At 42.5% G+C, this 13809-nt stretch overlaps 1 protein-coding gene across 3 annotated transcripts in view; it reads left to right on the forward strand.

Moving 5' to 3' along the window:
- Positions 1-116: 116 nt before the first annotated feature.
- Positions 117-13809, forward strand: part of Pus10 (pseudouridine synthase 10) — an 86444-nt gene continuing 72751 nt past the window's right edge. Inside the window, exons 1-2 of one of the 3 annotated variants that reach the window (XM_075944506.1) lie at positions 117-462; positions 2659-2799. In XM_075944506.1, the coding sequence (XP_075800621.1) occupies positions 2674-2799 (126 nt within the window). In that variant the 5' untranslated portion in view covers positions 117-462; positions 2659-2673. The other 2 variants (XR_012907339.1, XM_075944507.1) reach the window with 2 other exon arrangements.

Consider the following 13809-nt stretch of genomic DNA (forward strand, 5'->3'; position numbering starts at 1 on the left):
TTTAACCTGAGAGGCGATGGAGGGCGGGGACATCTAATTCACGGGGGCTGGCGTGGGAGGAGGGGCGGAACCTTTCTTTTTGATTTTTTCCCTAGATTGGGCTTCAAATTTGAGTAGGGGCTCATCGACATTTCTGGCAGCAGCTAATATGCCCTAGATGCCGAGTCCCACGGAGGCTTCTTTGCGGGTCGACCCCCTTGGGCTAGCAGGGAAGCCCTTTGCGGGCTTGCGTTCGCCGGGCTACCCAGAGTCTAAGACTGCAAGCCCCGCAGCCTTACAGATCGCCCTGTAAGCAAGAGGGCGCCTTCACGTCCTCCTTTCGTGAAAGGCCTGGTACTTTTCTTCTAAAGCTCTAGTTTCCTTGGGGGAACAGAACTGATAGGCGCCGCAGGTGCGCTGTCTTTAGTCTTCCCCGATCCCACCTCCGACCCAAGGGTCTTGGCTCCAGCAGCTTGGGAGAAGGTAAGGCCGAGGAGGTAATGAGGTGAGGGGTTAGAGACTGGATGCCAAAAAAAGGTGCATCTGGACTCCTTTTTGTTTGTTAGCCAGGTGGAGTGCGTGGGAAGTTACTAGAACCATAGCAAAGAGAGTTAAGGGCTGTGAGCGCTTCCCATGCCTCTCCTCCCAACCACGCCTGTGCATGTGGCAATGCAGTTAAAGAGATTTTATGGTGGAAAACTCAGACTATTTCAGGTTTTTTCCCCCCATATGCTTTATTCTTTCTTCCATTTTCTAGTATTATTATTTTTGTAATTGCGAAAACAAAGTCTTTCCTCCCCATTTCATGAGACTGGGCTGGTTACGGGGTCTGTGGAGAAGGGAGTGGATTCCAGTAGAGATCCTGACACCTGGGAGGGGCTTCTGTTGCAACTTTTCTGTTCTTCTGTAAAAGAAACAAACAGCAAAAGTCTTAACAGCGGACACCCACATTGAAAAAACTGGGTGAGAGGTATTTCTCGGGGCTTGTTTCCCAAGGTAAGTCCAGTATCCGACCATGACTCATTTCTGTTGACAAAATCCTGCCTTTTCATCACATCGAGGTGAAATAACCATCTTCAAGGCGTATGTTCTTTTAATTGTTAACGTGCTTGAGGGGTCGCTGGATTTCTGCTAGTTGAGAATAGTACTGCATCCTTTTACAGCCCCGTACTTTGATTATTAACACACTCACGAGGGTTTCGTTTGTTTGAGTTGCTTGAGACTCCATCAAATCACTTAGGACAGGAGGTTTGGCAATTCTCAACAAGTTTGGGAGCTTTTCAGATCCCGGTTACTTATTGGCTTTGCACAATACTTTTATTCTAGTGACCTATGGAGAAATAGCATTCAGTCTTTAAGCCAAAAGGAAGAACCTAAATTTGAACATTGTTAATTAAGTCCAGAGGTAAGGCTTCACTGTGCCTTTTGAAAGTCTTCACTGCCTTTTGAAAGAGCTTATTGTTTCCTTTTGTTTCTTTTTTTGTTCTATTTTTTTAAAGGAAGGTGTATTTGTTTGGTTTTTTTTTTTTGAGTTAAAGGTTAATTCTGTACTGAATCAAATGCTTCATGTTAACTAATACTAAAGTTTCTCTATAGGTGTGCTTTTCTGTCTGGCCAACCCACTTTCAAATAACCACACAGATTTACTACTAATTATAAATGCTTAGCTGATAGCTTAGGCTTGTTTTTAGCTAGCTTAAATTAACCCATAAAATAACCACATATTAATCCATATGCTGCCCCAAGGCTTCTAGCCTGATTGCTCTGGGTCTCATGGTGTCTCCTCTGGCTCTACCCTTTTCTCCCCAGCATTCTCTCTGCCCTGAAAATCTTGTCTAGCCATGGGCCAATTTATTAACAATAAGCGCAACACATCTTTTTTTTTTTTTTTTTTTTGGTTTTTCGAGACAGGGTTTCTCTGTGGTTTTGGAGCCTGTCCTGGAACTAGCTCTTGTAGACCAGGCTGGTCTCGAACTCACAGCAACACATCTTTACAGTGTACAGAAGGATTATTCCACAGCATTTCTCTGTTAGGGGTTTCTCCCTACCTACCTACCTACCTACCCCACCTTCTCCCCTCCCTCTTCCTCTCTACTCTTCCTTTCCTCTCCAAAGTCTTACTCTGTAGCCCAGACTGGTCTTGATTCCCTATTAAGCCCAGATTGGTCTTGAATTCATGGTGATCTGCTTGCTTCAGCCTCCTGTGTACTGAAATTACCAGTGTGGACCACCACACTTGGCCAGAGGATGCATTTTACATAATTATTTCCAGCTCCTCACAGACTCTTTACTTGACATTAAACGAGCAGGTTAAGTGAGCTGCTGGAAGGGATTCAGACAGTGGAAGAAATACTTGACCACACAGTTTCATGACTTTTTTTTTTTTTTTTAAGAGAAGAGTATGTCATCATGTTTTAAGCACTTTCTTGAAAGGTTTATGTAGGTAATGGAGTGGTCCCAAGGCCTGGTGTGAGAAAGTTCTTACTGTCATGTGCAGAATGAGCCTGGCCCCTATAATTCACATACTCACATAGTCAAGTTCATAGTTTAGAATATAGATGTGACAAGTATTGTTGAATACAAAATAGAATTTTTCAAAAGAGAGCTAGTTTTTCTTCTTAAGGGCGTATTTGTATGTAGCAAAACATCACTAAAACTGTTCACTTTCTTTTCTTCTAGTTATAATTATTCAGCATGTTTCCACTGACTGAGGAAAACAAGCATGTGGCCCAGATGTTGCTCAGTTCTGGTACCTGTCCCAGATGTATCTTCAGATTCTGTGGTGTGGATCTTCATGCACCTTACAAACGCCCATCCAAGGTATTTTCTATTTACATTCAGGGATGCCTTTTTTAGTTTAGAACGAATGTCACTAGCTTTGAGCACAGTGGTCCATAACTCCACCAAACAAGGAGAATTAACAAAACTATTCCTACTAAGGTCATTTTGGAACTGCAATTAATTGCCTTAAACATTTGATTAGGAATACAGTTGCTTTCTGGTTGATTGCATTGCCATTTAACAGTTAATGGAGAGGGGACTTTGTTAGAAGTTTTTGCTACATTCATTACTTGTGTATACATTTTATAAAGGGCATCTAAACAAAATATCATAAGATGATGCTTCTTCCCTGACGTTAATGCTATGCAGCAGGAGGGGCAGGGTCATAGTCCTGATTTCTTCTTTTAGTAGAAAATAAGTTCGTTTACTCTTTTAAAATAAATTTTTGTCTATTATTTTTATGAATATACATATATTTATGAATATGGTGCGTGTGTGTCACAGATGTATATGTGAAAGGTAGTAGTGTGTGTGTGTGTGTGTGTGTGACACAGATGCATGTGTGGAAGGTAGTAAGTGTGTGTGTGTGAGACAGATATATGTCTGGAAGGTAGTAAGTGTGTGTGTGTGTGTGTGTGAGACAGATGTATGTCTGGAAGGTAGTAAGTGTGTGTGTGTGACACAGATGTATGTCTGGAAGGTAGTAAGTGTGTGTGTGTGAGACAGATGTATGTCTGGAAGGTAGTAAGTGTGTGTGTGTGACACAGATGTATGTCTGGAAGGTAGTAAGTGTGTGTGTGTGTGTGTGACACAGATGTATGTGTGGAAGGTAGTGTGTGTGTGAGACAGATGTATGTCTGGAAGGTAGTAAGTGTGTGTATGTGTGTGACACAGATGTATGTCTGGAAGGTAGTAAGTGTGTGTGTGTGAGACAGATGTATGTCTGGAAGGTAGTAAGTGTGTGTGTGAGACACAGATGTATGTGTGGAAGGTAGTAAGTGTGTGTGTGAGACAGATGTATGTCTGGAAGGTTAAGTGTGTGTGTGTGAGACAGATGTATGTGTGGAAGGTAGTAAGTGTGTGTGTGACACAGATGTATGTCTGGAAGGTAGTAAGTGTGTGTGTGAGACAGATGTATGTGTGGAAGGTAGTAAGTGTGTGTGTGTGACACAGATGTATGTGTGGAAGGTAGTGAGTGTGTGTGTGACACAGATGTATGTCTGGAAGATAGTAAGTGTGTGTGTGAGACAGATGTATGTCTGGAAGGTTAAGTGTGTGTGTGTGACACAGATGTATGTGTGGAAGGTAGTAGTGTGTGTGTGTGAGACAGATGTATGTCTGGAAGGTAGTAAGTGTGTGTGTGTGAGACAGATGTATGTCTGGAAGGTAGTAAGTGTGTGTGTGTGACACAGATGTATGTGTGGAAGGTAGTAAGTGTGTGTGTGAGACAGATGTATGTCTGGAAGGTAGTAAGTGTGTGTGTGTGACACAGATGTATGTCTGGAAGGTAGTAAGTGTGTGTGTGAGACAGATGTATGTCTGGAAGGTAGTAAGTGTGTGTGTGTGAGACAGATGTATGTCTGGAAGGTAGTAAGTGTGTGTGTGTGACACAGATGTATGTGTGGAAGGTAGTAAGTGTGTGTGTGAGACAGATGTATGTCTGGAAGGTAGTAAGTGTGTGTGTGTGAGACAGATGTATGTCTGGAAGGTAGTAAGTGTGTGTGTGTGACAGATGTATGTCTGGAAGGTAGTAAGTGTGTGTGTGTGAGACAGATGTATGTCTGGAAGGTAGTAAGTGTGTGTGTGTGACACAGATGTATGTCTGGAAGGTAGTAAGTGTGTGTGTGTGAGACAGATGTATGTCTGGAAGGTAGTAAGTGTGTGTGTGTGAGACAGATGTATGTCTGGAAGGTAGTAAGTGTGTGTGTGTGACACAGATGTATGTGTGGAAGGTAGTAAGTGTGTGTGTGAGACAGATGTATGTCTGGAAGGTAGTAAGTGTGTGTGTGTGAGAAAGATGTATGTCTGGAAGGTAGTAAGTGTGTGTGTGTGTGTGTGACACAGATGTATGTCTGGAAGGTAGTAAGTGTGTGTGTGTGACACAGATGTATGTGTGGAAGGTAGTAAGTGTGTGTGTGACACAGATGTATGTCTGGAAGGTAGTAAGTGTGTGTGTGTGTGTGTGTGACACAGATGTATGTCTGGAAGGTAGTAAGTGTGTGTGTGTGACACAGATGTATGTGTGGAAGGTAGTAAGTGTGTGTGTGTGACACAGATGTATGTCTGGAAGGTAGTAAGTGTGTGTGTGTGAGACAGATGTATGTCTGGAAGGTTAAGTGTGTGTGTGTGAGACAGATGTATGTCTGGAAGGTTAAGTGTGTGTGTGTGACACAGATGTATGTCTGGAAGGTAGTAAGTGTGTGTGTGTGATACAGATGTATGTCTGGAAGGTAGTAAGTGTGTGTGTGTGAGACAGATGTATGTCTGGAAGGTAGTAAGTGTGTGTGTGTGACACAGATGTATGTCTGGAAGGTAGTAAGTGTGTGTGTGAGACAGATGTATGTCTGGAAGGTTAAGTGTGTGTGTGTGAGACAGATGTATGTCTGGAAGGTAGTAAGTGTGTGTGTGTGACACAGATGTATGTGTGGAAGGTAGTAAGTGTGTGTGTGTGACACAGATGTATGTGTGGAAGGTAGTAAGTGTGTGTGTGTGACAGATGTATGTCTGGAAGGTAGTAAGTGTGTGTGTGTGTGTGTGAGACAGATGTATGTGTGGAAGGTAGTAAGTGTGTGTGTGACACAGATGTATGTGTGGAAGGTAGTAAGTGTGTGTGTGACACAGATGTATGTGTGGAAGGTAGTAAGTGTGTGTGTGTGTGTGTGAGACAGATGTATGTGTGGAAGGTAGTAAGTGTGTGTGTGACACAGATGTATGTCTGGAAGGTAGTAAGTGTGTGTGTGTGAGACAGATGTATGTGTGGAAGGTATTAAGTGTGTGTGTGACACAGATGTATGTGTGGAAGGTAGTAAGTGTGTGTGTGTGACACAGATGTATGTCTGGAAGGTAGTAAGTGTGTGTGTGTGACACAGATGTATGTCTGGAAGGTAGTAAGTGTGTGTGTGTGACACAGATGTATGTCTGGAAGGTAGTAAGTGTGTGTGTGAGACACATATGTATGTCTGGAAGGTAGTAAGTGTGTGTGTGACACAGATGTATGTCTGGAAGGTAGTAAGTGTGTGTGTGTGAGACAGATGTATGTCTGTAAGGTAGTAAGTGTGTGTGTGTGACACAGATGTATGTCTGGAAGATAGTAAGTGTGTGTGTGTGACACAGATGTATGTCTGGAAGGTAGTAAGTGTGTGTGTGTGTGTGTGAGACAGATGTATGTCTGGAAGGTAGTAAGTGTGTGTGTGACACAGATGTATGTGTGGAAGGTAGTAAGTGTGTGTGTGTGTGTGTGACACAGATGTATGTCTGGAAGGTAGTAAGTGTGTGTGTGTGACACAGATGTATGTGTGGAAGGTAGTAAGTGTGTGTGTGAGACAGATGTATGTCTGGAAGGTAGTAAGTGTGTGTGTGTGACACAGATGTATGTCTGGAAGGTAGTAAGTGTGTGTGTGTGACACAGATGTATGTGTGGAAGGTAGTAAGTGTGTGTGTGAGACAGATGTATGTGTGGAAGGTAGTAAGTGTGTGTGTGTGAGACAGATGTATGTCTGGAAGGTAGTAAGTGTGTGTGTGTGAGACAGATGTATGTCTGGAAGGTAGTAAGTGTGTGTGTGTGACACAGATGTATGTCTGGAAGGTAGTAAGTGTGTGTGTGTGACACAGATGTATGTGTGGAAGGTAGTAAGTGTGTGTGTGAGACAGATGTATGTGTGGAAGGTAGTAAGTGTGTGTGTGTGACACAGATGTATGTGTGGAAGGTAGTAAGTGTGTGTGTGTGACACAGATGTATGTGTGGAAGGTAGTAAGTGTGTGTGTGTGACAGATGTATGTCTGGAAGGTAGTAAGTGTGTGTGTGTGAGACAGATGTATGTCTGGAAGGTAGTAAGTGTGTGTGTGTACCACAGATGTATGTGTGGAAGGTAGTAAGTGTGTGTGTGTGACACAGATGTATGTCTGGAAGGTAGTAAGTGTGTGTGTGTGACACAGATGTATGTCTGGAAGGTAGTAAGTGTGTGTGTGTGACACAGATGTATGTGTGGAAGGTAGTAAGTGTGTGTGTGAGACAGATGTATGTCTGGAAGGTAGTAAGTGTGTGTGTGTGAGACAGATGTATGTCTGGAAGGTAGTAAGTGTGTGTGTGTGACACAGATGTATGTGTGGAAGGTAGTAAGTGTGTGTGTGTGACACAGATGTATGTCTGGAAGGTAGTAAGTGTGTGTGTGTGACACAGATGTATGTCTGGAAGGTAGTAAGTGTGTGTGTGTGACACAGATGTATGTGTGGAAGGTAGTAAGTGTGTGTGTGAGACAGATGTATGTCTGGAAGGTAGTAAGTGTGTGTGTGTGACACAGATGTATGTCTGGAAGGTAGTAAGTGTGTGTGTGTGAGACAGATGTATGTCTGGAAGGTAGTAAGTGTGTGTGTGAGACACATATGTATGTCTGGAAGGTAGTAAGTGTGTGTGTGTGTGACACAGATGTGATGTGGGAGTGTCATATATCAATCTGTTGATTTCATTGGCTCTAAGCAATAAAGAAACTGCTAGGCCCATTTGATAGGCCCACCCTTAGGTGGGTGGAGTAAACAGAAGGGAAGGCTGGGAGGAAGAGGAAGTGAGGTCAGACTCGACAGCTCTCCTCTCCAGAGCAGACACCTCAGAGGGAGACGCCATGCTACCTGCTCCAGGGAAGAGGCACGCTATGAAGCTCCGACCCAGGATGGACTTAGGCTAGAATCTTTCCGGTAAGCGCACCTAGGGGCGCTACACAGATGATTAGAAATGGGCCAGAGCAGTGTTTAAAAGAATACAGTGTCCGTGTAATTATTTGGGGCATAAGCTAGCCGAGCCAGGTGGCTGGGGATTTGGGGACGCAGCCCCGCTGCCGCCGCTCATATTACTACAAATGACGCCCAGACGTGTGGCTAACTAAACCCACTTAAAAAACCTGAGAAGGCTTAAAAATAAGGGAGAGAGCATTTAACACAGATTTTTGCTGTTTGTTCATGGCGTGCTGTAGAGAGATTTCCTGATTCAGCAACAGCAGCAGAAAAAACGTTGTGTCATTTCAAAGCGTGGCTTCCTTGGGCTATGCCACCAGTGCAAACTCTGGCTTTATGTTGTGTTCCCGCTTGGGATCGGAAGGAGAGTGCTCTGAGACCTTGACGATGACTCAGAGCTCCCCGCCTGCTCCTGGGAAGAAGGCAGAATCAGGCTTAGGCAGGCGGAAGAGCATGGCGGATTCCTGCTGCCATACAGAGACGTGTTTTCAGACTGCGTAGTGCTCTGTGTGTCAGATTTGGATGTTACTTGGATAAAAAGAATTTCTGTGCTGCATGCTCAGTCTCAGAATTAAAGTGCTGAGTGCCGCTCCTACCTGGTAGCCCCAGAGCTAGCACAAAATGGTACGTCCTCCATTTTGAAATTTTCCTGACTCAGCTTCAGCTGCAAATCCCTGCAGCTCATTAAGAGGTCCTGCCACAAAACACTTAAACAGTGTTGATGAAAAGCTGAACACATGCTTTTCGGTTTTCAGCCGTAGCAGGAAAAAAGCTGTGCCATTTAAAAATGCCGGCTTTCTGGGCCATCCTGCCAGGGCAAACTCTGACTGTTTGAGGCAGGGGGCCGGCTACTGAGAGAGGACTTGAGTGTTGTCTGTTGTAGCTTGCTGGCTGGCAGGGACCTTGCAGCCAGTACCTTAGCCATGAGGCTGAAAAGCTAAGGAATGGGCTGGATCCAGCCGTCAAAGCCACGCCTTTACTCCTACTGATATTGCTTGGTAAATTAAAGGCTCTTGCGGTCAGAAAAAGAGAGATATACAGTAAAGAGAGATTCAAAGACAGAGAAAATTTCTGAGTGGTTTAAAATGTGTTAAAAATATACGCAGACTAAAAGTTAAAATTCTTAAAGTAAACCTCTGTGACTTCAAGGTATGGTAGCACACGCCTTTAATCCCAGTGCCTAGAAGGCAGAGACGAACAGATCTCTGAGTTCAAGGTGTAGGAGCAAACACCTTTAATCCCAATGCCTGGGAGGCAGAGACAGGCGGATCTCTGAGAGTTCTAAGACAGCCTGGTCTACAGGGTTATTCCAGGTCAAAGATATACGCTCAAAAAGCAAAAAGTTAACCTAGAAATGTCACAGCTTAGATTCTTAAGCGCCTAGTGATTTAAAGGCGCAAATCAAAAGTGCTCCTGGATAGTAAAAAATTGCAGATTCACAATAGGACAGATTCAGACCACTGAATGAGTCACACTGTTGGATGAATGTACGTAGGCTTGGGACAGAGAAGAAAAAGAATATAGAGAATAAAGTTAATGGTTTAAAAAAAAAAAAGGTAAAGTCTTTAAAGAGACAGAATAAAGTAAAGTGATAGAGTAAAAATAAGCCGCGTAAAGATGAAAAATTCACAGAGAGTCTGGATTCTTTGTATTATTGTGTTTTCTTTAAAATTTTTGACTGTGAAGGAGCTAAGTACAGAGAGACATTTCATTATATGGGCTGCCCAGTGGAACCAGAACGGATATCATGAGGGTACGATTTCAGAATTTGGATCTAAGGATATGATACTTTGGAAAAGAGATTCTTCTTTTGTTTTCACAGAGGATGAGACTCTATTGATTTCTTCTATTCCGATTTGGTATGATGGACCACGTCCTCCTGAAGGGTTGCTGTGAACATCTTCAGAAAATTGCTTTGCTCAACTGCCAACTGAGATGAAACTAGCACACAGGTTATACCATGAAAGACCTAATTAACGACACCCCCATTCAGCAGGAAGCAGTTTGGAGAGAAAAAACTGCGCCCATGTTCCCAAATATAGTTTATAAATGTTCTTTTACATTTAAAGGGGGATATGATATAGACATGAATAATTTGCATTAGTATAGATTTTGCTTTATTGATAGAGATTTACAGTCAATTTTGTTATATGTATAAATGTTTCTGATGTAACTTTTACTTGATAACTGTTTTGTTATATGTAATTTTGCTATGTTAAGGTTAAAGCCTTCCTTTTTTTGTTTAAACAGAAAAAGGGGAAGTGATGTGGGAGTGTCATATATCAATCTGTTGATTTCATTGGCTCTAAGCAATAAAGAAACTGCTAGGCCCATTTGATAGGCCCACCCTTAGGTGGGTGGAGTAAACAGAAGGGAAGGCTGGGAGGAAGAGGAAGTGAGGTCAGACTCGACAGCTCTCCTCTCCAGAGCAGACACCTCAGAGGGAGACGCCATGCTACCTGCTCCAGGGAAGACGCACGCTATGAAGCTCCGACCCAGGATGGACTTAGGCTAGAATCTTCCCGGTAAGCGCACCTAGGGGCGCTACACAGATGATTAGAAATGGGCCAGAGCAGTGTTTAAAAGAATACAGTGTCCGTGTAATTATTTGGGGCATAAGCTAGCCGAGCCAGGTGGCTGGGGATTTGGGGACGCAGCCCCGCTGCCGCCGCTCATATTACTACACAGATGTATGTCTGGAAGGTAGTAAGTGTGTGTGTGTGAGACAGATGTATGTCTGGAAGGTAGTAAGTGTGTGTGTGTGACACAGATGTATGTCTGGAAGGTAGTAAGTGTGTGTGTGTGAGACAGATGTATGTCTGGAAGGTAGTAAGTGTGTGTGTGTGAGACAGATGTATGTCTGGAAGGTAGTAAGTGTGTGTGTGTGAGACAGATGTATGTCTGGAAGGTAGTAAGTGTGTGTGTGTGACACAGATGTATGTCTGGAAGGTAGTAAGTGTGTGTGTGTGACACAGATGTATGTCTGGAAGGTAGTAAGTGTGTGTGTGTGACACAGATGTATGTCTGGAAGATAGTAAGTGTGTGTGTGAGACAGATGTATGTCTGGAAGGTAGTAAGTGTGTGTGTGAGACACAGATGTATGTGTGGAAGGTAGTAAGTGTGTGTGTGTGAGACACAGATGTATGTGTGGAAGCTAGTTCTCTCTTTCCACCATAGATCCTGGGAAATCAAGCAGGTTAGAAGGCTTGTGTGCCAAGTACTTTTACCCAGCAGGCCGTGCTGCTTGTCCTGGTTATTTTCCATGTTGTGTATTACCATTTATATATACGTATATATTCTTCTGGTGCTGGCTAGTGAACCCAGGGCTTCACATGTGCCAGTGAATCCTGGCACCGATCCATCCATGTCCCCAGCCAACTGCTTACTTCACTCAGTGAAGGGGATATGTTCTGAGAAGATGTCCTTCAATGATTTTGTACTCCTGTGAGCCTCATGAAGTGTACTTAAATTAAGGTGTAAGATGCAGTGTTAGCTGGCAGTGTAATCTAGGGCCCACCGTCCACAGCCGTGCAGTCCGCATTGTCAGGAACACTATGCGACCTGGCTGTGTCAGGAAGTCTTTAAAAGTAAGTGCTTAGCATAATCATTATTTCTGATACTAGTAACACAAGAAACTTACAGAAATTTTTACATTTACAATAATACACAGAGAGCTGTGCCACTGAGTAGAACATTTTCACACAGAGTATAAAATATGCCTGTGACATATGGTTGATACTAACAAAGATGTTCTTTTCAAAGGCAAATCATTGTGTACATTGTTTTTCTATATCATTGTGTTGTTTCTACTGTTAGAAATAATATTAGATCCTAGTGTTCATCTAGTGTTTCTGCATGTCAAGCTTTCATTTAATCTTTTGTGAGTACATGCTGTGATTATCTCTATTTTCGGATGAAGCAACTGAAGCACAGAGAGGTTAAGCAGCCTGCCCAAAGTTAAACAGCTATTAAATGAGCAAGCTAGGACTTGAACAGTATATCTGAACCCAAAGCCTAGGATTTGGAGCTACAAGATGTGGATTTGAATCTCAGTTCGTCACTGCTCACCTTCCATTTACTTCTCTGTACGTGGGAATGGTGATAACCTCTGCCTCGCGGAGTTGTAAGGACATGATCTATTAAGTATGTGAAAGCAGTTGGGAAGCAGAAGTGGCGTACGCAGTGATCGTTGCTGTGTGTAAACGCTCAGCTTATATCCGGTTTTGTGCAGTCTTCCTTCTATACCCTTTCCACACACTTCGCACTATATAAATGTACATTTTAGAGAGGGAGACCGTCAGTAACTTTGACCTGTAATATACTTTTGAATAAATATAGACACAATATTTGAAGGCTTTTTAAAAAATGTTTTAAGCTTTGTTTTGTTCCAGTCATATAGAGTTGTACATGAGCACACACGTACATATTATGTTATTCTCATGTTACAGACATTAGGTAGCAGTTAACATTGTGTGGGTCATAGCATACTGTATGTGTGTATGTGTGAATTCTTAGTGAAAATTGGAGTGCTAATGTTTGAATGGAAAATGTTCTAAGTTTAGTATAATCTAACAGAATTCAAATGATTTATCCAATAACTAAATAATCAAACCTGATGTGTAAGAAGCACAAGCATTTACGTGGGGGGGGGATAGCAGAAGTATTGGGGTGTTTATAAGAGGAGGCTTGTTTTTACATTCTAATACAAGGAATGACAGAAATTAGACAAAAATGTATAAGAGGGCTTCTTTTGCTTAATGCATATAAATGGATTGTAATTATGATGCCAAATTTTAGCACTGTCAAATCTAGATATTTTGACAAATTGTCTCAAAAATTATCTTCACTTGCTCAACCTCTAAATGATGAGATTTCACATTAACTAATGCTGTGCTGTGAGGTGTTAAATAATTTAGCAAGGATGAAAATCAGCTTGTACTTTCCAGTGTATGTGTGTGTGTGTCTTTCTGTCTCTTTGCTGTTGGAGTTGGAACCCAGGGCTTCATGCCTGTTAAGCAGGTATTCTGCCACTAAGCTACATCTCCATCCCAGTTTATATTTTATGTTTTAGTAATTAGAATTGATTTTTTTTAATTCGTAGTTGAATGACCTTCCCAATAAAACTAAAAACCAGATTTGTGACTTTGTTGATTGAGCCTTTCTATTTAAGATTGAGGCTTTAGCTTCATTGATTGTGAAATTCTTTCAGAAAAATATTCACATATGTAGTAGGCGTTTGATTGGTGTGTGGATTAAGTGGATTAACAATAAATTCAGTCACCAGTGTTGCATTAAAGACAGAAATCAAAGAACTTCTCCTTGGTGTCATTTAAACCAAGAGGGAGCCCAGATTTGAATTCTCTCCTTCATTCTCCTTGTGTCTCTGTCTCTCTGGTGTGTGAGTCTAATCTGTGCCCACCCAAAGGCTGTCTTGTAAATTTATCCCTATTATCTGTCTTTCCTTTTGTGTCTGTTCCTAACAAAGGGCTTTGTTCTCTTTTTATTTTATTTTATTTTTTGTTTTTCTAGACAGGGTTTCTCTGTGTAGCTTTGGTGCCTGTCCTGGAACTAGCTCTTGTAGACCAGGATGGCCTTGAACTCACAGAGATCCGCCTGCCTCTGCCTCCCAAGTCCTGGAATTAAAGGCGTGTGCTGACAACGCCTGGCTCTTTTATTTTTTTTAACACATTTTTAAATTTTATTTTTAATCATGAGTGTGCCTGTGTGAGTGTATGCCACCTGTGTGGGTGCCTATAGGGGCCAGAGGCTTGGGTCCCCTGGAGCTGGAATTACACGGTTGCGAGCCACTTGACGTGGTCTTCTGGAAGAACACTACATGTTCTTAACCACTCAGCTGAAGATGGATGCTAAAAAGAAATCCCACACAAGCTTAGAATTGAGTATAATAAAGGGTTATTTATTTAGGAGTAGACTCACAGATCACAGTCCTCTGTATGAACAGGGAACAGGAATCAAATCCGGCAGCTGGAAGAGAGAGTAAGTGCACTTTACACGGTGGCATTTATAGTGTAAGAGGCCACACCCATGTGGGTTGGTAACTTAAAGGCTACTGGCTGTAGAAATTCCTACAGCACCTCCCCC

The sequence above is a fragment of the Microtus pennsylvanicus genome, chromosome 12, assembly GCF_037038515.1.
Source record: "Microtus pennsylvanicus isolate mMicPen1 chromosome 12, mMicPen1.hap1, whole genome shotgun sequence".
NCBI lineage: Eukaryota > Metazoa > Chordata > Mammalia > Rodentia > Cricetidae > Microtus > Microtus pennsylvanicus.